This window comes from Bombina bombina, chromosome 5, assembly GCF_027579735.1.
Source record: "Bombina bombina isolate aBomBom1 chromosome 5, aBomBom1.pri, whole genome shotgun sequence".
NCBI lineage: Eukaryota > Metazoa > Chordata > Amphibia > Anura > Bombinatoridae > Bombina > Bombina bombina.
This window is the reverse complement of record NC_069503.1, coordinates 373,480,925-373,508,524: the sequence shown is the minus strand read 5'-3', so window position 1 is coordinate 373,508,524 and position 27,600 is coordinate 373,480,925. Positions and strand designations below refer to the sequence as shown.

At 36.2% G+C, this 27,600-nt stretch overlaps 1 protein-coding gene across 3 annotated transcripts in view; it reads left to right on the top strand.

Moving 5' to 3' along the window:
• The window catches only part of COLQ (collagen like tail subunit of asymmetric acetylcholinesterase), a 160,513-nt gene that overhangs the window by 86,286 nt on the left and 46,627 nt on the right, over positions 1-27,600 (top strand). For 2 of the 3 annotated variants that reach the window (XM_053714199.1, XM_053714197.1), the window contains exons 6-10: positions 4,381-4,452; positions 5,954-6,016; positions 12,268-12,294; positions 16,907-16,951; positions 17,135-17,170. In XM_053714199.1, the coding sequence (XP_053570174.1) occupies positions 4,381-4,452; positions 5,954-6,016; positions 12,268-12,294; positions 16,907-16,951; positions 17,135-17,170 (243 nt within the window). The remainder of the gene's footprint in view (positions 1-4,380; positions 4,453-5,953; positions 6,017-12,267; positions 12,295-16,906; positions 16,952-17,134; positions 17,171-27,600) is intronic. The other variant, XM_053714198.1, reaches the window with a different exon arrangement.

The following is a 27,600-nucleotide window of genomic DNA, read 5'->3' as shown; positions in this document are numbered from 1 at the left end:
TCACTATGGGAAAAAGGGGCAATCAGACGTAGACTCCTTGCTCAGTGTGCTTAGAGGAATATGGCTACACCTCACTGACGAGGCCCAATGAAGGTTGAAACGATCGTCTGGGTTGCTGTGTTCCTTGTTCAGAGAGGAATTGCCTGGTATTCGGCGCTGGACTGACCGTAATAGGCGTGATCAGACTGATATACTGCAGGAAAGTTCTACTCTGTGAAAAGCATTACTGAGATAAAAAGCTGCACCCAGGTGTTAAATCACCATAGAACAGGCTAACAGTGGTATTGAGCCAGTTGTTCGTTCCTGTGAGTGCACTTCTCTCTGTATGTATTTAGTCTCCCTGTGGGAAAAAGGGGCAACCAGACGGGGACTCCTTGGTCAGTGTGCTTAGAGGAATATGGCTACACCTCACTGACAAGGCCCAATGAAGGTTGAAACGATCGTCTGGGGTTGTTGTGTTCCTTGTTCAGAGAGGAATTGCCTGGTATTTCGGCACTGGACTGACCGTAATAGGCGGGATCAGACTGATATACTACAGGAAAGTTCTACTCTGTGAAAAGCATTACTGAGATAAAAAGCTGCACCCAGGTGGTAAATCGCCATAGAACAGGCTAACAATAGTATTGAGCCAGATGTTCGTTCCTGTGAGTGTACTTCTCTCTGTATATATATATATATATATATATATATATATATATATATACGCACACAAATTCATATTACCTTGTATAATGTAATAGTATTGTACTTAAAGGGACATGAAACCCAAAAATTTTATTTCATGATTCAGATAAAGAATACAATTTTAAACAACTTTCTAATTTACTTCTATTATCTAATTTGTTTCATTCTCTTTGTATAATTTATTGAAGGAGCAGCAATGCACTACTGGTTTCTAACTGAACACATGGGGGAGCCAATAACAATCTGTATATATATATATGCAACCACCAATCAGCATTGAGAACCTAGGTTATTTGCTGCTCCTGAGCTTACCTAGATAGACCTTTCAGCAAAGGATAACAAGTGAAGGAAGAAAATTAAATAATAGAAGTAAATTGGAAGGTTGTTTAAAATTGCATCATCTATCCGAATCATGAAAGAAAAAAATTGGGTTTCATGTTCCTTTAACATTTACGATTTACATTGCGTAATATACTGTTTTTATATTTTAATTGAATACAGGTATGCCATTTTCTACATGTTTTATTTTATAAAATTATCTCTACATTTCTAAATTGCCATGATAATGATTGACACCTGTATGCGTTAATGTTCTTGACACCTGAAGGCTAGATATAGTTAGGTACATAAAGTAAATATGATAAAAATCATGCAGTTTGAAATCCCTGACTTCAGTCATGCCTGGTTCAAGCCATTTACAAGTCAGTTCTACTTCTGCTAGGCTGATTTTTCTGTAAAGCCTCTATGAATTGACTTGGGCTGTGTAGATCTTTTTCAATCCAGTGCTAAATTTCCAATAATATACACTATGCATAAATGAAACTCACATCTTTAATGTCCCTTTAAATATATCAACATGATTCAATGTTTTATTATCAACATATGTTGCCAACAAGGATAGTGGTGGTCTAGTAATTGATTGGGGTATTTCTTACATCACTGTCTGGAATGACTGATCACCAAGACTGAGTGGCACCTCTAAATATGATGTTTGTTTTAGTCCAGTATAAAAATACTTTGTGCACGCTCTGCAAGTTTGTGTGAATTCTCTGAGCATTCAGATGGAAAAGCCCCATACCGACTAGCTGGAAATAGCACACGAGCTGCACATGGTGTGCACTGAATCCTGAAGAGAGCACACTGCAGTGTCACAGACATCAACCATCGGAAGTGCTCAAAATTAGCCTGGAAAGTGTTATTTATACACCTGCAGAGTAGTTTCTATGAATGTCCTAGCAGAGTGGAAAACTGTAATCATATTGTGACAAATTCTAACAGCCTGTAATCCCCTTTTCATCCTAAGAGACTAAGCACTACATAAACAGAATTAGGTTTTGTATAAAAAGGGTTACATACATATGATGCTTTTCTGTGTTGCATTATAAGAAGACATTTTTGCAGTTGTTTGCTTTTTCTAAAACAGATGTTTCTGTACTAAGAGAAATAATAATGTATTTATGCTTGTAAGGCATGTCACTATCCACCATTAAAGAACTGGGAGTTCTACTAATCAGCAAGTAAGCAAAGAGTCCTTAAACGGATATGAAACCCACATTTTTTCTTTCATGATTAAGTTAGAGCATACAATTTAAAGCAACTTTCTTATTTACTCCTATTATACATGTTTCTTCTTTCTCTTGGTATCATTTGTTGAATGAGCATCAATGCACTACTGGTTGCTGACTGAACACATGGGTGAGCCAATGAAAATCAGTATATATGCAGCTACCAATTAGCAGCTAGAACCTAGGTTCTTTGCTGCTCCTGAGCTTTTCTAGATAAACCTTTCAGCAAAGGATAACAAGAGAAGGAAGCAAATGAAATAATAGAAGTAAACTGGAAAGTTGTTAAAATTGTTTTCTCTATCTGAATAAGGAAAGAAAAAAATTGTGTTTCATGTCCCTTTAAGGACCAGTTATACACAGACATACACTTCCTGTTAATTGTCTAATTTTTTTTAAAACAAACAGCTTTAACACAACCTTATTATTATTAGTGACAACCATAGGATCTATGACCAAGTTTCCAATTCATTTTTTGATGCCATTATTAAGTGGAAAACTATTGGAGACAAGATAGCTTGAGAGATAGAGCAACCGACGCCTATGGTGTGTGTCACAGGCTCAAATATTTTTTTAACAATAGGTTGTTTAAAATTGCATCATCTATTTGAATCATGAAATAAAAAAAATGGGTTTCATGTTCCTTTAACATTTAAGATTTACATTGCATTTGTAATATACTGTTTTTATATTTTAATTGAACACAGGCATTCCATTTTCTACATGTTTAATTTTATCCAATTATCTCTACATTTCTAAATTGCCATAATGATTGACACCTGTATGCGTTAATGTTCCTGACACCTGAGGCTAGATATACAAAATGATTACTTCTAGTGAAGTTTAAATGGACAGTCAAGTAAAAAAAAACTTTCATGATTTAAATAAGGCATGTCATTTTAAACAACTTTCCAATTTACTTTTATTACCAATTTTGCTTTGTTCTCTTGGTATTCGTAGTTGAAAGCTAAACCTAGGAGGTTCATATGCTAATTTCTTAGACCTTGAATTCCGCCTCTAATCTAAAAGCATTTTGACAGTTTTTCACCACTAGAGGGCATTAGTTCATGTGGTTCATATAGATATTATTGAGCTCAGGCACGTGAAGCTCCTAGGAGTCAGCACTGATTGGCTAAAAATGCAAGTCTGTCAAAAGAACTGAAATAAGGGGGCAGTTTGCAGAGTAATAGATACAAGATAATCACAGAGGTAAAAAGTATATGATTATAACCGTGTTGGTTATGTAAAACTGGGGAATGGGTAATAAAGGGATTATCTACCTTTTTAAACAACAAAAATTCTGGTGTTTACTGTTCCTTTAAACTTGAGTCGGACCGCTAAATAGCGCGCCACTTGTAATCTATCACATAGTTGGATAATTTAATACTCCACCTTTTTGTAAAAATATCCCAATTCATAAGAAATATTATATAATTACCACAACCCTTGGTTCATTTTGTAGCAGACAAGAATTCTGAAAGGAGGTGCAGACACCACAGGTTCTTACTGGTATTATCATAAAAATGTATTAAGCTGCAGGCCGGCAAATTCTCAAGCAGACTTGCAATGGAGCATCTTTTGACAAAATGTAAGGAACTGCTTACATGTGTGGTTGCAGTCTGCACCAAAATATCTCAGTCATTGTGAATGCAGCTTGATACATTTTACAATATATAGGTATTAGTAACGTTTTACATTAAATCTTTTTTACTTCACAACTCTCAAATTGAGTATGACTCCAGTAGTTGGAATGGCATCTGCTCAATAGCTGCTTCATTTGTGACCCATAAAGACCAAAAGTAGCTTTTTGACAGAAAAGTTGTTTTAACTGGAGTTTATAGTATTTACTGTCGTGATTATTGCCAATTTTTCTATAATATAACCCTGGCCATTGTTTGCATTTTACAGTACATATTGGTTATATTAATGTGCTTAAATCAACAGGGCCAAGCGTTGTTTTTATTACTTTAGATTTGGAAATGTCAAATTGTAGACAAAACTTTTAACATTTTTCTAACGTATTATTGTGTAAGAATAAAGGTTTAGGAAAATAATATTTGATTTATTGATTCTGTTCATTTACAATATAATGTTGTTTAATTTTTCAAAATTATTTTAATTTCTATTTTTTTAGGGCAGAACTGGTTCTCCTGGGGTTCCTGGCATGCCAGGGCCAATAGGCCCTCATGGACCAATGGGACTGAAAGTAAGTTATAAACAGCAGTTCCATGAAAACATTTTTAATTATGGTACTAGAGGCAAAATGATAACGAATCACAAACTTATAAATACAATTGAAAGGTAATGAATTCTGAAGTATTAACATACATAAATACAACTTCCAAACATTTACACAATGCACAAAATAATAATTATTTAAAAACCTTTTGGGATATTCTATAGTGAAGTCTGCTGTTTATTATACCTGAGAAAAAGTCAGTTCTGGATACACAAATTATCTTCCATAAGATGACATTTGAGCATTGAGAATGAGTTAACTCACAAAGGGTCAGATTACGAGCTATAGCACTAATTGGGCTAGAAGTAAACTTTTTACGAACGTCGGGTTGCGCTAGTATTACAATTTGAAAGTAACCAGATCTCTGGTTAATTTTCCAAAAGTGCACCAAAAACAAATGCATGGATCTGGGTTTCATGTCCCTTTAATTTCACAATACAAGGTAGGGAGCAATGCATAAAGTAATATATAGGAGAAAATAAAGTTTAATTTCACAATACAAGTTAGGAAGCAGTGCATAATGCAATAAATATTAGAAAATACAGTTTCATTTCACAGTGCAAGTTAGGAAGCAGTGCATAATGCAATAAATATTAGAAAATACAGTTTCATTTCACAGTGCAAGTTAGGAAACAGTGCACTAAGTAATACATTGGAACAATACATTTTTCATTTCACAATATGTAACACATTAGCTTAGAATTTCCTTCTTCAGTTTGATCACTGCTGTTTGCATATCACCTAGAGTTTCTGCTCACTACTGTAATAGATTTAGTAGATTAAAGTTAAAGGGACAGCACCACAACCATTTCATAACAATAATTCTTTATTCAAATAACATATGTTAGTGAGAACAACAATTTTGTACTCAACCTGGTCCTTAGTCATGCTAGTTATAGAGAATCCATTTTACATTTAAATAGTATAATTGTACCAATCAGCTTACAGCTTTTATTAAATCTTTAACAGGGGTCAGAAAACAATGTTTTGGGCTTTTAGAGTAATGCAGAGATTAAAGAAATGGTGTAAACTGTAAGATGTAAAATGATTGATGTTTTCATTTCAGAAGAGATAATACATGATTAGAATAAAAAAAAAAAACTCTGGCAAATACTTGAAACTTCTAAAGATTTAAATTTCTACACGTTTTTTCCCAATTATCATGAATCTCCTGGTTGTAAAAGAAATACATTTTACTGCTTATTGGACAATTTCTTTCTTGATTTATTAAAACTTTTTTGTTTGATTCACTTTTGTTGAAGATGTTCTAAATAGGACCTATTCTCTAGTGTTGTATGTATTGTGAGGCAAATCTTCATTTCAATTTGTCACTATGCTTATATCTTTATATTATAAATCGTATTAAAGTTATTGAAAGGAAAAAAAGAGATATGCAGATGCTCAGCTGTCCTTTATTTCAGTTGCAAGATCTATGTTTATTTTTGTCTTTCTCTTGATATATCTCTAGGGGGAAAAAGGTGATTCAGGGATGCTGGGCGTGCCAGGGTCAAGAGGACCAGTGGGCTCCAAGGTTTGTTGTCTCTACAGATTTGGTTGCAGTCTAGTGTTATTGTAATACATATACATGTAGAGAGATAGATAGATTTGTTTCTTTGGTACTTTACCATTAAGCAGGATAGCACATACCAACAGGGAGAAGAGATCACGCGATTCACAGAGCACGGGGCAGCCATCTTGTATGGGAGATCATGATCAGCATGTGTCATAGGCACAGCACAACACCCAGCCTGAGCTGAGTAGGGCCGGCTCAACCATGGAACCAAGTGGGTCCAATGGACCAAGGCAGCACTTGACAAGGGGCAGCACTCAGTGACTGTAAGATTAAGATCACTCCTGTCCTCTATCTCCATGAGGGAAGTCACAGGCTCCCAGCAGCATAACCTCATCATGCACAAAGACACAGTACTGGTCAGAGGCAACTTCCTGACCACTGTGTAATTATACATTAGCATCAGATGCATGCAGGTAGGCAGGCATAGTAAGGTTAGCCTCCAGGCCTAGTAGGTTGATATGCTAATCAGTAATGTTACTACTGGGGAGGGGGAGTCATTGCCTTCTCTGACCCAGGCAGAACAATATCTTGAGCCGGCCCTGGAGCTGAGGAAAGTTCAGTAGCTGCAGCCGGTCTTCACAATTGTAATTCTCACATAATATTAACGTTGGTTAACGGTAGCTCATAACTGGTTCCTCTGCACCAGGCAGCATTGCAGCCCTAGATATTTTGATGGCTTTTGGGGGCATGTACTATATTTCTCTTATGAGTCAGCCATGAATCAAATAAAATGATTTACTATGATAAATCATAGTAGGTTTGCCGCTAGAGTGCATGCTCTTTGACTCACATGATATTTAAGTCACAGCCATCTAGTATAATGGGAAAGTACCATTACTTTTATTAAAACTACTTAGAGCATTAATGTAAAAATAAACAAATCAAAACTACTAATTGCGCAAGCTATTATGTAATGTACACAATATGGATCTTGTATGTTAGCACAGAAGCTAATATTATGTCTATATTACTCAGAGGCATAACTAGAAACCACAGGGCCCAGGAGCAAGAATCTAAGAAGGGCCCCCCACCCCTTCCCCCCCCCCCCAAAAAAAAATGTGAATCTCTTTTTTTTTTACATTTAACACAGAAAAAAAATGTGAATCAGATTAAATGTCTGCAAAAGGAGGTACCCTGTGCCCACAGTCTGTGAGATGGTCTGACCCCCTATTACTGTATATAGTGACACTGTTTAACCCACCAGTACTGTATATAGTGAATTAGTGACACAGTCTGTAATCTGCCAGTGAGATGGCTGGCCTGACCCTACCCAGTACTTTATAAAGTGACCACAGTAGTCTGTGACATGGTCCACCCCCCGTACTGTATATAGTGGTACTGTATAGTAACACTGTTTACCCCCCCCCATGCTGTAGTAACAAGGTCTGTAATTTGCTGGTTCCACAAACATACACACACACATACATGCATAAACACCAATGGGTAAAACAGAAACACTAACCCCTGTAGTCAGAGACAGACACCAGTGAAGCATCACATCACACTCACATGATATCAGTGCAGGCAGTGGCAGGTCAAAGTTTTTTATTGAAGAAGAAAAAAATAATAAATTTTTTTTAGCTGGACCCACACCCTCGGGGCCCGTTTGCAGTTGCGACCTCTGCATCCCGTGTAGTTCCACTCCTGATATTACTTGAGCTCAGTATTGCATGGCAGGCTATCTGTATCCTGGCCTACTGATTGACTTCTGGTTGCACTAATCCTTTTTCTTTTTAATAATGTCATTATGCAACATGTAACAATTGCTATCTAAAAGGGATAAAGGCTTTAAAAAAATGTCTATGCCAAACGTGTGGTTTTCCTGTTTCGTAGTCTGATGTATACATTATTATGTTAATAAATCTCATTAATTTTTAATATGAAGTTAGTCACTAGATGGGACTTCTTAAAATATTTAAAGGGACACTCAAGTCAAAATGTAATTTTCATGATTGAGATAGAGCATGCCATTTTAAACAACTTTCCAATTTACTTCCATTTACAAAATGTGCACAGTCTTTTTAGATTTACACTTTTGAGTCACCAGCTCCTACTGAGTATGTGCAAGAATTCACAGAGTATACGTATAGGCATTATGTATTTAGTCAAGGAAAAAAATAAAAATAAAATTTTCCACTCAGTTTGCTAAACCTCACACCTTTCTTTATCAAGGTTTAGTGAATCTTTTTATTGTTTTGTCCTACCCACATAATTTAATCTAAACACAACAATAAATAACATTAAATATAATAACACAGAATTTTAATTCTCTTAACATAAAGATGAATTGCAATTACCGTCCTTGTATTACCAGTGAGTTATATGAAATAATTACATTAAATCCTTACACTACAAATACTATCAGTACTATTGGCTTAAAAATGCTTCATTTAAGTATGTTTATTTGAAGTAGAATATTGTCTGCATTGAACATTCATATTTATCATCCAGATGCTATAATTGGTATACATAACAATATAAGTTTATAGTCAATTTCCAGTTCCATTTAAAAAAAAAAAAAAAAAATAAGTATAGTTTCACACGAATGTTATGTACTCTCAAACAATACTATATAAATATATATATATATATATATATATATATATATATATATAAATCAATGTAAATATTTGCATAGGAAACTAGCAGAAATCTATCTCCTACTGATGAGTTCCAAATAGAAAGAAACAGGCTGTCTAGTGAGTGATTTCTGATTTGCTGCTATAATCCTGTTAAAAGGATAGCTGTGTTAAAACAGTATTTTTGAAGCAAAAAAACTGAGAATTTGCATATCTAATTTGCATAACCTACCCAGAATTCTCTTGTGCATTGGTAACATTGTATATGAGGTATTTCTGGGGAAAAGCAAGCGGGGATTCTTGCCTAGATTTGCTAGTTTCCTATGCAAATATTTATATTGATTTCATTTTGAGACATGGAGGATTTTAATTTCAGTTTTTTATCTCTCCCCATAATTTTAATGAATTTTGGTATATATATATATATATATATATATATATATATATATATATATATATATATATATATATATATATATATATATATATATATATATATATATATATATATATATATATATATATACTAGGCAATAAGCCTGCCCAGGGGGCGTCTATTTAAATGAAAAATACAAATCCCAAAGCTAAAATTACACAAAACAAAAAAATGTAAAATTACAGAAAGAAATAAACAAAGGTGTCCAAAATAAAAAAATTAAACCTAAACTAATACACTTATAAAAAATCCCCCCAAAAATAAAAACACCTCCTAATCTAATACTAAACTACCGATAGCCCTTAAAAGGGCTTTTGTAGGGCATTGTCCTAAGTTACCAAGTATTTTACCTAAACAAATTACCAATTACTCCCTAACAGTAAAACCCCCCACCCACCAAACCCCCAAAATAAAAAACCTAACATTAAAAAAAACTTAACTACCCATTGCCCCTAAGGGGGCATTTGTATGGGCAGCTCTTTACTGCCCTTAAGAGGGCAATTAGCTCTTTTCTAGCCCCAAAAACCCTAATCTGAAAAAAAGCCACCCCAAAAAATAAAAAAAGCCTAGACTAAGCCCCAAATAGGTACTCACCGTTCCTGAAGTCCGGCAGAGAAGGTCTTCTTCCAGGTGGCTCCATCATCTTCTATCTTTACCTGGAACGAAGGAGGCATGGAGCTGAGGTGCGGAGCTGGCTTCCCTGATTGCGTGGATCCTCAGCAGCGGTCCTCAACGACGGCGGTCGTCCTCGGCAGCGTGGAGGCTCCACTTCATCCGATGTCCGTCGTTCACTGAAGATTGAATGCAAGGTACCGCATTCAATTTGGGGAACCTTGCATTCCTATTGACTGAAATTTTACAATCAGCCAATAGGATAAGAACTACTGAAAACCTATTTGCTGTTCAAATCAGCCAATAAGATTTCAGTAGCTCTCATCCTATTGGCTGATTTCAAAATTTCAGCCAATAGGAATGCAAAGTACCCCAATAAATATGGGGCACCTTGCATTCAATCTTCAGTGTGTGACAGATGATCGCTTGAAGTGGAGCCTCCATGCTATTTAGAACCGCCGCTGCCGAGGACCGCTGCCGCTGAGAGTCTCCGCCAAGGACCGTCACCGATGATCCACACATCGGGGAAGCCAGCTCCGACGCCTTCGTTACGGATGAAGATAGAAGATGATACGCCACCTGGAAGAAGACCTCCGCTGGACTTCAGGAACGGTGAGTACCTATTTGGGGCTTATTTTTAGGATTTTTTTTTTTTTTTTTTACTTTTTAATTTTTAAGATTAGGGATTTAATGGGCTGGAAAAGAGCTGAATGCCATTTTAAGGGCAATGCCCTTTCAAATGCCCCTTTAGGGGCAATGGGTAGTTTAGGTTTATTTAGTGGTAGGTTTTTTATTTTGGGGTCTTTGATGGGTGGGGGGGTTTACTGTTAGGGTGGACTTAGTATTTTTTAAATGTAAAGGAGCTGTTTAACTTAGGCCAATGCCCTACAAAAGGCCCTTTTAAGGGCTATTGGTAGTTAAGTTTAGATTAGGGAGTGTTTTTATTTTTTGGGGGCTTTTTATTTTCATAAGGATTAGGTTTATTTTTATTTTTTTATGATAATTTTGTTTATTTTATTCATTGTAATTTTAGAGTTTTTTATTTTTTGTAATTTTAGATTATTTTGTTTTATAATTTAATGTTAGGTTTTATTATTTTAAAGGGACACTGAACCCAATTTTTTTCTTTTGCGATTTAGATAGAGCATGCAATTTTAAAATTTTAAGCAACGTTCTAATTTACGCCTATTATAATTTTTTCTTCATTCTCTTGCTATCTTTATTTGAAAAAGATGGAGTGGATCATGTCCACCAGACATCACTAAATGCCGCCAGTATGCGCTGTCAGCATTTAACATTGCACAAGCAGTTCTGGTGAATTTTTAATATGAAAAAAAAACTTTCCAATTTACTTCCATTAACAACATGTGCACAGTTTTTTTATATTTACACTTTTAGAGTCACCAGCTCCTACTGAGCATGTGCAAGAATTCACAGAGTATACGTATATGCATTTGTGATTGGCGGATGAATGTCACATGATACAGGGGGAGAGGAAATAGACATAACTTTAAAAAGTTCAGACTAAATTGTATTGCATTGTCTTGTTATCATGCATCTGTTGATTATGCAAATCTACTGTATTTACTGGTCCTTTAAGCTAATAATAGGCATTATGTATTTAGTCAAGGCAAAAAATAAAAATATTTAACTCTTTAACTGCTGAGCCATTTCTACCCATGTGCAGAGTTGTTTTGAAGTTTTTAAATACTGCTGCCATTTAAGCCCCACTGTAGGATATTTTGTTTCAATGCTGAACCCACATGTATTATATATATTGCTTTTTTAAAGCAGACCCAGCAAATTATCACTATACCATTATTTTATGTATATATATAATGACACATGAGAACTCAACTCAACCAAATGTGTAAAACAATTGTATATTTTATTAAAATCTTAATAAACAAGGTTGGAAAATATAGTGTTTTTTTCTAAACTCTGTTGCAAAAATAAGGGGTTATCCAAACGGGTATATTTATATAAAGTTGATGTGCACATAGGGGCTCCCATAAGCCTCTATGCTAGTACATTACCACGTGATCATCACCTGGCTATAAAAACCTGTATAGAGGCTTTATTTTAAAGATTGGCTTCTGGGTGTTAAAACAAGTGGTTATGGGGGTCATTAAATAAGTGTCTAGAGGCCCACATCCTGCACAAATTGTGGGGAAGTGTGAAGATATTTTATTTTTTATGTATGTGTCCTTTGACATTTCACCCCCAAGACACTCACCATTTGAAAGAGCATGCAGCTGCCTTTTACTTCCTGGTTTCCGGGGCCTGGTGACATCACCAGGCATGGGCGTGGTGACATCACTGGCATCCCCAATTTTATGTCCCTTTAAAGATTGTAATTTATACTTATATAACAGCCTAAAAGTAAAAACAGATTGGTGCTTGAACCACATTGACAGTCAAAATAATAACAAGACTGTAAATAAAATAAACCAATAGAGTTTTTGTACATGGTAGGTTTTCAGCACTTGTTTATAAAGTTCATAATGCAATTACTATAGGACAGTTCTAATAATTTTGCTCATATTGCTCAGTTAGGTAATTTATCTGCCATTTTGTTTAAGGGTTATCCTGGAATTAAAGGACAAAAGGTCAGTGGTGCAAGCTATTTGATACTAACCAAAAGCTATATATTTTGGAATAAAATTGTAGATGCAATCCTTATAACCATGGCTCATTTATCCTGATGTTGCTTTACTTAAACAATATTAGAATTCATTACCACAAGTATTTTAGAAGATTTCTCTAAAGATAATACAACTCCACACGACTCAAGCATGATGGTTTTATGTAAAAAGATTAGTTAGTCTTGTGATATCATGCCACAAAGAGGGACTGGAGCGTTACTGAGCACACGCATTTTGTTTTGTGTACAGTGTGCAGCATACAGATGCACTTTTTCGCATGCACACTAATACTTCAGTTTCTGCATCCATCCCCTCCTCTTCCACCTCCAGCTGGGGAAATGCTTCCCATTATGATTAATGGCTTGTGTGATACTGCCTCTGATTGGTTGTGTCATTTTGGCTTTTTCTGCTGAAAATAACAAGTTGAGCGTTGGATCCTGACAGATAACAGCATAGAAGGTAAAGTAATAATAAGACTATATAAAAAAGACACCTTTATAAATGAAGCAATGGCTTATAGACTTATAGATAGGCAGAAAGTGATGCAGTAACTTAACATATCACTTTCATGTCAGTTTATGACTTAAAGGGACATTAAATACTTTGAGATGGTAATCTAAAATGATAAATCATATATATAAAAAGAAATCTGCAATACACTTTCATTATTTATTTTATTCCCTTTTCCTGTAAATTCATTCTAAAATTGTGAGCTTTTCAGTTCCTGTTAGAAATAGAAGTGCAGAACACGGTTATATTCCACACAGCCATTGGCTGCACACTCTAGTGACCTATTTATAACTGGCCCTAATTGGCTACAACAGAGAAGGTAACCTAAGTTACAACATGGCAGCTCCCATTGTTTTATAGACACTAACATTTTACACTTATTTTATCAATACTTAAACAGCTAATTACACTTTAAAAAATACATCTACATGTTATTCTCAGAGTAAACTTTTCTTTGAATGCATCATTCTATCTAGTAATTATTTAGTGTTTAATGTCCCTTTAAGAGCAAGCATGCTCTCAGTTCCTTCAGAGACCTTGATATGCAGTTTTACAAAACACACACAATATCATATGCACACTGGGCTGAAAGTAAACAATCCAATTATATACATCACTTCCATATCTGTTCAGTGCTTTAAGGAAGGGCCTAGATTGTGCTTGGAAAACCTCAATATGCATATTTATGATACATACCCTATTAAAAATAGATGCACAGTCATTGCTTCATTAAATACTAAATACATTTTATAGGCATAGTATTGGGGTTATTCCCCACCTCTCTCTAGTCACGGGTTCCGCCATGTTTAAATCTATCTTTCACTACATTTCAGTGCTGACGTGTTTGCACATGTGCAGTAACTCTTCTTCAGATGCCTGCAGTGTAACCTAGGTTCCATCATGGCAGCATGACCCATTTTACCTACTGGAGTGGATTATTTACAAATAGCTCCTTTATTTTTGCATTTGAAATATCTGCTTTTGCCTTAGCTATCCCTGCTTATACTGAAAATGTCAATACTTAAGTATTGCTTATGGAAAAGCCATGTAAACATAACTAGCTGAAGAAATTACTCGCCCAGCGGGGATTTGGAGTTCTAAGTAATAAAAGCTTATTTCAATTATTCTCCCCAAGTATTGGGCTTTGGTATAAAGACAGAGAAAAAATAAAGAAGTGTCTGAATAGAAAGTGATAAAATAACAAGATGCACGTTTATCCCATTTTAATGGTTTATGGTGTCAAAGAACAAAAATTATTCATATAACTATATATACCACTATATTTCTTTGCCTTTGTCGAGTCAAATCACATTTATTTTGTTGTTGTTTAGAATTTGTACTGGTCTTGAGAAAGGGTCCTATGAAGCTGCACAGGCAACTTCGGAGCCTTGTAGAACAGAGTTGCCCATGTGACAAAGTATTATTATTATTATTATTATTATTATTATTATACTTTATGAAGCCCCAACATATTCTGCAGTGCTGTCCATAGGTACAATTCATTTAAATAAAACAATGATATAAAACTTCTAAGAGACAGGACAACATTTACAAACACATACAGGAGGAACTGAGGGCCTCCTGTATAATAAACTCAAAGCATGTGTATTTAAGAACAATATTCAAACATGTCAAGATAGTATTGCATGAGCAAATGCACATTTTTTAAAACTAAAATAAAATTTGTGTCTACGTCATCTTAGGACAGACTTGTCATTGACTGTTACTCCCACAACTCTATTAGCTGATACTGACATGTTTCACAATCTTAAAAATAAATAAAATGTTTCTTTACTTTACATTGTAGCAAAGTGTAATTTCTTCAGTGTTGTCACATGAAAATATATAATAAAATATTTACAAAAATGTAAAAATTGTGAGATACTGTATATATATATATATATATATATATATATACAGTGTGTATTTATATATATATATATATATATATATATATATATATATATATATATATATATATATATATATATGTAAATAATTCAAAGAGGATGATTGAGAACAGTTATCGAATCAATCAAAGAATGGTCCTTCTTTGATTGATTCGATAACTGTTCTCAATCCTCCTCTTTGAATTATTTACATATCATTCTTTATGGACCGCTAGCACTTTTGGTTCACGCATTAGAGTATTTGTGTAGCACCTCTATTTGTATCCTTTGCTGATATATATATATACACATATAAACACATCAATACATATGTACACATATATAGACATATATATAAGTGCATTGAAGCCCTTTGCAGTTAAGTAGATGAAAACATGATAAAGCAATATTCATATTTAATAAAGTGTTATACTGTGTATTTACTGTAAATATTTCCCATTCCAATATGCTGTACATAGCAGAATATGTTCTATGTATTTTTAAAAAGATATTCCTATATACAGTCGTATGCAAAAGTTTAGGCACCCCTGACAATTTCCATGATTTTCATTTAGAAATAATTGGGTGTTTGGATCAGCAATTTCATTTTGATCTATCAAATAACTGAAGGACACAGTAAGATTTCAGTAGTGAAATGAGGTATATTGGATTAACAGAAAATGTGCAATATGCATCAAAATGAAATTAGACAGGTGCATAGTTTCCGGGTCGCCGGAAACATAAGTTAAGAAGCAGCGGTCCTTAACTTGGACTGCAATCATCCCGATCTGATACGAGGGGCAGCATTGCACAAACATTTCTCCATATGCTGTCGGCATTTAGCGATGCCGGGCGGACATGATTCGCTACAGCAAATGATGTCCTCCCGGCACTTAATAAATTGGCCCCTTAATGTTTAATGTCCATTTAAAGAGATATTGTAAACAAATATTTGTATGCGTGTCACAGTTCAGCATCTCAAAAAGTATTTTAGTATTAAAAAATGGTTATAATGGCATAAAGGAATTTAGAACAATTTAAGTAAAAACTAAATTTGAATTGACCTTTTGCTGCAGATACTAATTGGGACAGCTCCCTCAATTCTCTCATTGGAAAGGGACATTCTGACAGGAAAAAGTAGTTTCATTAAGCACAAGACATGCATTTTTAAAAAAACACAAAATAATTAATAAAATACATTTAACAATATATTCTTGTGCACGGCATTAGGAATACATTTGTGGGCAATATCTGTGTAAGAAAACTCAAATTGCTAAAATAGAGATTGCTTCTAAAGGCTGAGAGCATTAATTAAAATCTAATTATATTATTTTATTTAAAATGGACATGCACTTCATCTTTCTTTTCTTTTTTCGGTGTGATAGCATGCATCTTTACCACAGCCATAACTAGGAGTGTATTAATTAAAACAATATTGCATGTTCTTTTTACTATATATAAGAACTAAAATTGAATATGAGCATCCATTGGTTGTCTGCATTACATAAAAAGAGATTAAAAAAGGTTAAATATATAATTAAATTATCCATCTCATAATTACTTGAACTGAGGGATCATAGTTAACCATACAATTCATTTCTGAGCTTATACTTTTAAAAATTCTTAATTAATAAATAAAATGTACAAATTGTCAACAATTTTTATTATATGTAAAAATAACAGTGAGTTATGATATGTTCACTGAAATAACCTCATGATTTAATCCAGGGCAGAGGACCATATACCTTCCTTTCTGCCACTTGATTGGTTCATAGCTCCTGGACCTTACTTAATTAAAAATATCTATTCTACTTTGAATCATGCCAGCTGACTCAATGCAGAGATAGTGAAGATGAAGGTCTGGGTATGGGCATGTATTGGCCATTGTAGTATAAAGGAATAGATTTACCAAATATAAATTATGTTTATTACACTTTCATCTTGATTCCTCACTACCTCATTGAGACCTTGCGCTAACTGAGCTTCTGAGAAAGGAAGACTACAGCCTTTATCTATCCAGTCTATCTAGTGCACAATGTATGGGAGGAGGGGCAGTACAGTGAAGTCAATGATCTAAAACCATGGTGGTTTCAATTGAAAAGCAAGAAAATTGCATAACTGACATAACAGTTGAACTTTAATCCATAAATTCATTGCATGACATATTTTCTTTACAGGGGATAAAAGGAGAGATCGGAGAGAAGGGCACCAGAGGTGAAAAGGTAGGCGTAACTTTTAATTATGTTGTGATCTTAAAAATAATAATAAAAAAAGCAGCATGATTTGTATCTGAGTCTTATTGTTTATTAAAATCAGCATACATCAATTTTGCTGTTTCATTTTGACCCCATGAATGATATAAACTAATACCCTGAGCCTTTAATTTTGTATGTGTTTTTATTTAGGGTTTTATGGGACTCCCAGGAATGCTTGGACAGAAAGTAAGTACATTACATTATTAATAAAAATATGCTAACATTTTTTATTACTTCTTTATGGGCATAGGTTGACTGGTAAGGTAACTGACAAACATAAGCACATTGGTATAGTCCTAATTGTGACTGCTAGCAGGTGGGACAGGCTAAGAAGAACATAGATTGGCTCAGTAAATGTTGCATTTCATTTGTAAAATGTAAATGTATTGAATAGATTAATTATTATGCTGCATTTACCAAAACAAAATGGATAACCTGATATGAAGATACTGAAAAGACCTATGAGGAGTTTTCTCCACTCCAAGGTTCTTTAGAGAACAGAGAACACTGAAAAGAAGCTAATAGGTTTCAAACTATTTGTTTTTCCATAAAAGGCTCTCAATTTTAATACTTCTCTTCTTATCATTTTGTATTTTCTCACATTGCTTTGGACCAGTGTTGTAACTAAGCTCCCTACAGCCATAATAGAGTATCAGTGGGGAAGGATTATTTTACTGTTAATTTATTATTAACCTTAAAGGGATAGTTTAGTCAAAATTAAACTGTCATGATTCAGATAGGGCATGTCATTTTAAACAACTTTCTAATTTACTTTTATCATCAGATTTGCTTTGTTCTTTTGGTATTCTTTTTTGAAAGCTAAACATAGGTAGGCTCATATGCTAATTTCTAAGCCCTTGAAGGCAGCCTCTTATTTCACTGCATTTTGACAGTTTTTCACCGATAGATAGCTCTAGTTCATATGTTTCATATAGATGACATTGTGCTCACTCCCGTGGAGTTATTTTAGAGTCAGCACTGATTGGCTAAAATGCAATTCTGTAAAAAGAACTGAAATAAGTCTGCAGAGGCTTAGATACAAGGTAATCAAAGAGGTAAAAAGTATATTAAAATAACCGTTTTGGTAATGTAAAACTTAGGAATGGGTAATAAAGGGATTGTCTATCTTTTTAAACAATAACAATTCTGGAGTAGACTGTCCCTTTAACTCTCTTCTGCACATAGTAATCAGATTATATTACAAAGAGTTCCCTGAATTATTGCTATTGTATATCATTAATCAAACTCTAGTACTACAAAAGTTTAATCTGCAAAAAAATATATAAAGAGATATAGATTTGCAGAATTCACTGTATAAAAATAATATATAAACGTTTAAGTTAAGTTGGAATCTGTGAATCGTGTCAGCAACTTTAATTTCTACTTACTGCGGTCATCAACAAGTGCCTCAACTGGTGCAAACTACACTGGCTTAGTCTTTTTCAATATTTCCACTTAACTTATTGATCATGCAATGTGGAAAGTGAGCATATGCAGTTCATCAGTTAAATTAGGATGGCTAAATAGATCTATAAATATATAAATCCAGCATGACAAGGAAGGCATGGTTGAAATAGTTGGATATAGTTATTAATGAATGAAATAATTAATTATTTTGCAAATCATGTATTTACTTTTTACACATTTAAATGGATAGTATAGTCAAAATTAAACTTTCATGATTCAGATAGAGCATACAACATTTAGCAACTTTTAGCAACTGTGTAATTTTCTTCTATTATCAAATTTTCTTAGTTCGCTTGGTATCTTTATTTGAATGTAAGCTCAGTAACCAGCCCATTTTTGGTTCAACACCCTGGGTAGCGCTTGTTGATTGGTGGCTACATTTAGACACCAATCCGAAAGTACTACCCAGGTGCTGAACCAAAAATGGTCCGGCTCCCATGCTTACATTCTTGATTTTTCAAATAAAGATACCAAGAGAACGAAGACACATTGATAATAGGAGTAAATTAGAAAGTTGCTTAAAATTGCATGCTTAATCTAAATCACAAAGGTTTAATTTTGACTATACTATCCCTTTAATGCACGTTTTTAAATGATTTTGTTGTAGTTTTCATCTTCTTTTCTATTGAAATACAGTTCTTGTGTCATATTAAAGGAATAAAATATGTCAATCCATTCTTAAATTGCATTATGTACAGACACTGCTCAGGAGTGTGCAGTTCATTTCCTTTATCATGTATATGCTATATGAACTTGTGCCACCTTCCAGTCTGTGTTTATGTACATTTAACAGACTGGATAAAAAGCTGCAATGTATTGGTATTAGTAACATTATCATTCTTAATAACTGTGCTAAAAATAACAATGCTGACTGGAAGCAATGCTGTTAGCGGAACTAATCATATAATTTCTAATAAGCATAATACTGATCAAATGCTTTTGTTATGCTTGTAGCTGAACCAACACAGGGAAAATGTATAATGAATTCAATCAGTCTACTAGCTAAAATTAGATTGTATTCTTCAATTCAATGAATGGGTTATTGAAGACAGGACTAATCCTAGAGATGTATGTTTGGATATATGTTTGTTTTATTATTTTGTAGTTGTTTTTTACATGAAAGGGGACATTACACTATAAAATGTACATTTTACAAATATATTTTTTGGCAGTTCCAAACCTAGATGAGCTTTCCCCATGAATGTTATTTTTAATGGTCACAAATCTTTTATCATACTTGATAAGCTTTTATCATGCTTGAGAGTAAACTTTGATAGAAGTAATCTTTTTAAAATAACAAAGGAACATGAAATTGGAAAACATATGGCATATGTAATAGGACAACCAACATACATAAATAGAAAGTCATGATCTGGCACAGAGCCACAAACCTGTAGTCCCTTTAGAAGCAAAACACTGTTAATGACAAGTAGTTGATCATGTAAACTGTTCGCCAAGGTGCCACCGAAAAGGATGGTAGAGTCTAGGAGGAAGTCCTAAACACAAACAGAAAAAGGATACAATCATCTGGGTGTCTGTCTAGGGGGATCCTTTCTTTTTACGGGGTCTGATAGATGTCCTTGCTGAGGTCTCCATTCGGGAGCTGTAATGTTTAAGGCTGGTGAGTTAGTGCAAGCCTGGGTTGAGGCAGAAGAGGTTTGCATGAGAGACAAAGTCTCCAGGAATTCTAGGCCTTGTTTGAGGGAGGAGATGACATAGGAGTGCTCATTGTACTGAAAAAATAATTTAACTGGAAACCCCCATCTGTACTTTATGGATTGCTTTCTGAGGCACTGAGTAATGGGATGAAATGATCTTCTTTTGGCCAAGGTATGAGATGATAAGTCCGGGAACAGTTGTACTGACTGGAAAGGATCCGGAAGTGATCTGTTTAGGAAAGCAGCTCTCAAGATCTTTTCCTTAAACGTGAAATAATGTAGACAAATGATAATGTCTCTTGGCTGGTCATTATTGGAGTTTCTGGGGCGTAGGGCTCTATGGGCTCTGTCAATTAGTGAATCTCGTTTCTGAAAGGGGCCTAATAGGGCCTTGAAGAGGCCTTGTAAGTATTCCACTAGTTTGGTGGGTAGTACATTTTCATGAATACCTCTTCAAGGTCGGCCAATTTTTTTTCTAAATCTGAGATTTGCTCCTCCAGCGACTGTAAATAGGAGACCAGGTTGGCATGGTCTGTAGCCAGATCTTGATGTTTTCTCTCTAATGTATCTGTTTGTTCTCCTAGGGTAGCTATGTCTCTTTTGAGGTCTGCCACTGAAGTTTTAATTTCTTGATGCAGAGAGGAATGATGTGAGTCCATCTTGAAAGACAGAGAGTTGATCAATTCAATGATTGCCACATTATCTTTACCTGACATAGGTAGATCCGTTGGACTAAAGGCACCAGCCATCCTGTGAGGGGTGGGTGAATCTCTGGAATCCTCATCTGAGAACTCTCTTTCCATATGCATTTTGTTGCTAAAATGATCAGCCACTGTCCTCTTAGGTCCATTTTGGTGTTTGGGCTTTTTCCTTTGAGAATGTGCCATTTGTATAGTGAAATAAGCAAACCTAACCAGGTGTTAGTACATATATTCGTCGTGACTCTCAGCTAGACAGTGATAGTGGCATTAAGCCGTAGAGTGTCGCCTTTCATGTAGTTGTAGGTGGAAGCTTCTTGCAGAAATGGGATTTGGTGGGGTTCCTCCGTCCCAGGCCGGGCAGGATTACTCCATCATATTATTGTGTTCCTCCATGAGTTAAAGTAGTAGGTGGGGGAATAATGGCAGTTAATGATGTCCTCGACTTCGCTCTCTCAAAGGTTCATCTACAAGGGATGATAGAAGGTGAGGGAACTCTAGAAAGTAACCCACTTGGGTTATGTATATAGGAACAAGGGGGCAAATGCAGCCAGGTTCCCACCAAAACAGTATCTTATGAGCTTCTAAGAAGCGGTCTTTACCCCAGACAGGGAAGAAACCCTGGCCCCCCAGTCCAGAAGGGACCTCTGTTTTACATCAAAGCCTTGAGATAGATCCTCTAAGGATAAGGTGAGGAGACTGTACCCTGCTACATTAAAGATCTGCTGTCTGCTTCTTGTGTAGTAAGGTATAGGTGAGAGGGTGCAACCTCTCCTTTGCTCTAGGGATTAACTCCAAAATGGTAAATTGCGGGCTTAATATTTGACCCTTTTTATTTGATCACAATATTTGTGATCAAAAAAACATCCTTCAATTCCTGTGTATATGAAACTCGTGTCAAGGATTTATAGCACCTCTCCCCAGGGCATGTGTCCCCACTGGACAGAGACGAAAAAAGGAATGAGGATAGGACCTGCTGACCCCTGACCAACAGGAAATGTGGGGAAGAAGTGCTATTAGGCCTCTTTAGGTTTCCAGTACTCTTAGCTCCTTAGTAGTGGGATAACACTGTGGCACATACAATGTGGTCTGTTTATATGTTTAGTGATAATGCTTCATGTGTGAGGTACACAATACAGGTAGGGGGATAGTAACAGTCATATATGTAATGCCCAGGCGTAACAATAGCTGAAACTATTGCTTAAGTAGAGATATGCAGGTGTCAGTATGCAACCTAGGGCTTCTAACGATTGTAGGGATTTGTAGTGGCAGAACAGTAGAATCTGTGCCAGACGCTATACAGGCTCAAGGTAACTATAGTGCAGTCTCTGTTTCTTAACTCTTCCCTATGTCGGAAAGATGGCGACTGTTCGCACCAAAACCTAATGCAAAAGAAAAGTAGGGTTCTCTGAGTCTTGGATATCTTTAGCTGCTCCAATATCTTTCCACACCACTAACCTGCAATCCATTCTCTGATCTGTGGCTTGAGTCTGAGACACTTGCCTGAACACTGTCTCCTTTGATCCGGGCTCCGGTGCATGTCAGTGCTTGTCAGCTGTGAAGCTGATCCGGTGCTAGGTGAGTAGGAGCTTCCTAGGGTCTAAGTAATGTATCTCAGCTGCAACTAAATGCTGATACACGGGCAGCGTCTCTGCTAATGACTTAGCCATCAGTGTCTCAACTTCCACGGTGGTGTATTACCTCTTCCGGCAAGGATCGCTTCACTTCTCAAATCTATTTTATTAATCCTGGAGTCTCCAGATATCAATAGGGACCGTAAAAATTTAGGCCTAGATTTAGAGTTCGGCGGTAAAAGGGCTGTTAACGCTCCGCGGGCTTTTTTCTGGCCGCACCATAAATTTAACTCTGGTATCGAGAGTTAAAACAAATGCTGCGTTAGGCTCCAAAAAAGGAGCGTAGAGCATTTTTACCGCAAATGCAACTCTCGATACCAGAGTTGCTTACGGACGCGGCCGGCATCAAAAACGTGCTCGTGCACGATTCCCCCATAGGAAACAATGGGACTGTTTGAGCTGAAAAAAAAACCTAACACCTGCAAAAAAGCAGCGTTCAGCTCCTAACGCAGCCCCATTGTTTCCTATGGGAAAACACTTCCTACGTCTGCACCTAACACTCTAACATGTACCCCGAGTCTAAACACCCCTAACCTTACACTTATTAACCCCTAATCTGCCACTCCCGCTATCGCTGACCCCTGCATATTATTATTAACCCCTAATCTTCCGCTCCGTAAACCGCCGCAACCTACGTTATCCCTATGTACCCCTAATCTGCTGCCCTAACATCGCCGACCCCTATGTTATATTTATTAACCCCTAATCTGCCCCCCATAACGTCGCCGACACCTACCTACACTTATTAACCCCTAATCTGCCGAGCGGACCTGAGCGCTACTATAATAAAGTTATTAACCCCGAATCCGCCTCACTAACCCTATCATAAATAGTATTAACCCCTAATCTGCCCTCCCTAACATCGCCGACACCTGCCTACACTTATTAACCCCTAATCTTCCGATCGGAGCTCACCGCTATTCTAATAAATGGATTAACCCCTAAAGCTAAGTCTAACCCTAACACTAACACCCCCCTAAGTTAAATATAATTTACATCTAACGAAATAAATTAACTCTTATTAAATAAATTATTCCTATTTAAAGCTAAATACTTACCTGTAAAATAAATCCTAATATAGCTACAATATAAATTATAATTATATTATAGCTATTTTAGGATTAATATTTATTTTACAGGCAACTTGGTATTTATTTTAACTAGGTACAATAGCTATTAAATAGTTAAGAACTATTTAATAGTTACCTAGTTAAAATAATAACAAATTTACCTGTAAAATAAATCCTAACCTAAGATATAATTAAACCTAACACTACCCTATCAATAAAATAATTAAATAAACTACCTACAATTACCTACAATTAACCTAACACTACACTATCAATACATTAATTAAACACAATTGCTACAAATAAATACAATTAAATAAACTAGCTAAAGTACAAAAAATAAAAAAGAACTAAGTTACAGAAAATAAAAAAATATTTACAAACATAAGAAAAATATTACAACAATTTTAAACTAATTACACCTACTCTAAGCCCCCTAATAAAATAACAAAGCCCCCCAAAATAATAAATTCCCTACCCTATTCTAAATTAAAAAAGTTACAAGCTCTTTTACCTTACCAGCCCTGAACAGGGCCCTTTGCGGGGCATGCCCCAAGAAGTTCAGCTCTTTTGCCTGTAAAAAAAAACATACAATACCCCCCCCCCCAACATTACAACCCACCACCCACATACCCCTAATCTAACCCAAACCCCCCTTAAATAAACCTAACACTAATCCCCTGAAGATCTTCCTACCTTGTCTTCACCATCCAGGTATCACCGATCCGTCCTGGCTCCAAGATCTTCATCCAACCCAAGCGGGGGTTGGCGATCCATAATCCGGTGCTGAAGAGGTCCAGAAGAGGCTCCAAAGTCTTCATCCTATCCGTCAAGAAGAGGACATCCGGACCGGCAAACATCTTCTCCAAGCGGCATCTTCGATCTTCTTCCATCCGGTGCGGAGCGGGTCCATCTTGAAGCAGGCGACGCGGATCCATCCTCTTCTTCCGATGTCTCCCGACTAATGACGGTTCCTTTAAGGGACGTCATCCAAGATGGCGTCCCTCGAATTCCGATTGGCTGATAGGATTCTATCAGCCAATCGGAATTAAGGTAGGAATTTTCTGATTGGCTGATGGAATCAGCCAATCAGAATCAAGTTCAATCCGATTGGCCGATCCCATCAGCCAATCAGATTGAGCTCGCATTCTATTGGCTGATCGGAACAGCCAATAGAATGCGAGCTCAATCTGATTGGCTGATTGGATCAGCCAATCGGATTGAACTTGATTCTGATTGGCTGATTCCATCAGCCAATCAGAAAATTCCTACCTTAATTCCGATTGGCTGATAGAATCCTATCAGCCAATCGGAATTCGAGGGACGCCATCTTGGATGACGTCCCTTAAAGGAACCGTCATTAGTCGGGAGACATCGGAAGAAGAGGATGGATCCGCGTCGCCTGCTTCAAGATGGACCCGCTCCGCACCGGATGGAAGAAGATCGAAGATGCCGCTTGGAGAAGATGTTTGCCGGTCCGGATGTCCTCTTCTTGCCGGATAGGAGGAAGACTTTGGAGCCTCTTCTGGACCGGATTATGGATCGCCAACCCCCGCTTGGGTTGGATGAAGATCTTGGAGCCAGGACGGATCGGTGATACCTGGATGGTGAAGACAAGGTAGGAAGATCTTCAGGGGCTTAGTGTTAGGTTTATTTAAGGGGGGTTTGGGTTAGATTAGGGGTATGTGGGTGGTGGGTTGTAATGTTGGGGGGGGGGGGTATTGTATTTATTCTTTTACAGGCAAAAGAGCTGAAATTCTTGGGGCATGCCCCGCAAAGGGCCCTGTTCAGGGCTGGTAAGGTAAAAGAGCTTGTAACTTTTTTAATTTAGAATAGGGTAGGGAATTTTTTATTTTGGGGGGCTTTGTTATTTTATTAGGGGGCTTAGAGTAGGTGTAATTAGTTTAAAATTGTTGTAATATTTTTCTTATGTTTGTAAATATTTTTTTATTTTCTGTAACTTAGTTCTTTTTTATTTTTTGTACTTTAGCTAGTTTATTTAATTGTATTTATTTGTAGCAATTGTGTTTAATTAATGTATTGATAGTGTAGTGTTAGGTTAATTGTAGGTAATTGTAGGTAGTTTATTTAATTATTTTATTGATAGGGTAGTGTTAGGTTTAATTATAACTTAGGTTAGGATTTATTTTACAGGTAAATTTGTTATTATTTTAACTAGGTAACTATTAAATAGTTAATAACTATTTAATAGCTATTGTACCTGGTTAAAATAATTACAAAGTTGCCTGTAAAATAAATATTAATCCTAAAATAGCTATAATATAATTCTAATTTATATTGTAGCTATATTAGGATTTATTTTACAGGTAAGTATTTAGATTTAAATAGGAATAATTTATTTAATAAGAGTTAATTAATTTCGTTAGATAAAAATTATATTTAACTTAGGGGGGTGTTAGTGTTAGGGTTAGACTTAGCTTTAGGGGTTAATCCATTTATTAGAATAGCGGTGAGCTCCGATCGGAAGTTTAGGGGTTAATAATTGAAGGTAGGTGTCGGCGATGTTAGGGAGGGCAGATTAGGGGTTAATACTATTTATGATCGGGTTAGTGAGGCGGATTAGGGGTTAATAACTTTATTATAGTAGCGCTCAGGTCCGCTCGGCAGATTAGGGGTTAATAAGTGTAGGCAGGTGTTGGCGACGTTGAGGGGGGCAGATTAGGGGTTAATAAATATAATATAGGGGTCGGCGGGGTTAGGGGCAGCAGATTAGGGGTACATAGGGATAACGTAGGTGGCGGCGATTTGCGGTCGGAAGATTAGGGGTTAATTATTGTAAGTAGCTGGCGGCGACGTTGTGGGGGGCAGGTTAGGGGTGAATAAATATAATACAGGGGTCGGCGGGGTTAGGGGCAGCAGATTAGGGGTACATAAGTATAACGTAGGTGGCGGTCGGCAGATTAGGGGTTAAAAATTTTAATCGAGTGGCGGCGGTGTGGGGGGAGCTCGGTTTAGGGGTACATAGGTAGTTTATGGGTGTTAGTGTACTTTAGGGTACAGTAGTTAAGAGCTTTATAAACCGGCGTTAGCCAGAAAGCTCTTAACTCCTGCTATTTTCAGGCGGCTGGAATCTTGTCGTTAGAGCTCTAACGCTCACTGCAGAAACGACTCTAAATACCAGCGTTAGAAAGATCCCATTGAAAAGATAGGCTACGCAAATGGCGTAGGGGGATCTGCGGTATGGAAAAGTCGCGGCTGAAAAGTGAGCGTTAGACCCTTTAATCACTGACTCCAAATACCAGCGGGCGCCCAAAACCAGCGTTAGGAGCCTCTAACGCTGGTTTTGACGGCTACCGCCGAACTCAAAATCTAGGCCTAAGTAAACACCTATTATGCCTACTCAAAACTCTTTGGCTTACCAACAGCGAAGTTTATAAGTCTAAATTTTGCTTTTATTGGTCTTAGGCTCTGGAGCTCTCAAAATGTGCGTCTGTCCGCTCCCCCAATTGGCTCCACCCCCGTAACAGTTTATTTTAATATATTCATGTTGTGTTTTGTTTAACTTTTATATTATCACTAACCCTTTAAGCCAGCTCTACAGTCACACTAACCAGGCGCTCGTTAAATTATATTGCGCTCAAGTAAACATGTTTACTTTCAACTTGTAATACACATGCAAATTAACGTGCCCTTGATAATCTTATATCGTACACGCTAACATTAGTGTTCCACTTGTAATCTAGCCCTTTATTACCAATCCCTGAAAACGTCATCAATAAATCAATGGTGAAATGGATGCCAGCTGCTTCTTATGGTAGATGATTTTGACTTTTTTATAAACAAAATAAATTAAGTTTATACATTTCAATGTGTGATTTGTAGAACTAAGACAAACAACATTTTTCCTCTTGTAATACATTAGTTAAGTAGGCCTAGCTAATATCTCTACACATTGTGATTGTGATTGTGTATTAAAAGTGTGTGGAATAGAAGCTCACTGAGGGATAAGGAAAACTTTCACAGCTCTATTGGTATAATGATACGGCTTATGCAAATATTTTAATACATCAGACCTGAGTTATTGAGGCACGGGTCATACATAATTTGGAACAGAGGAAATGTGCTACC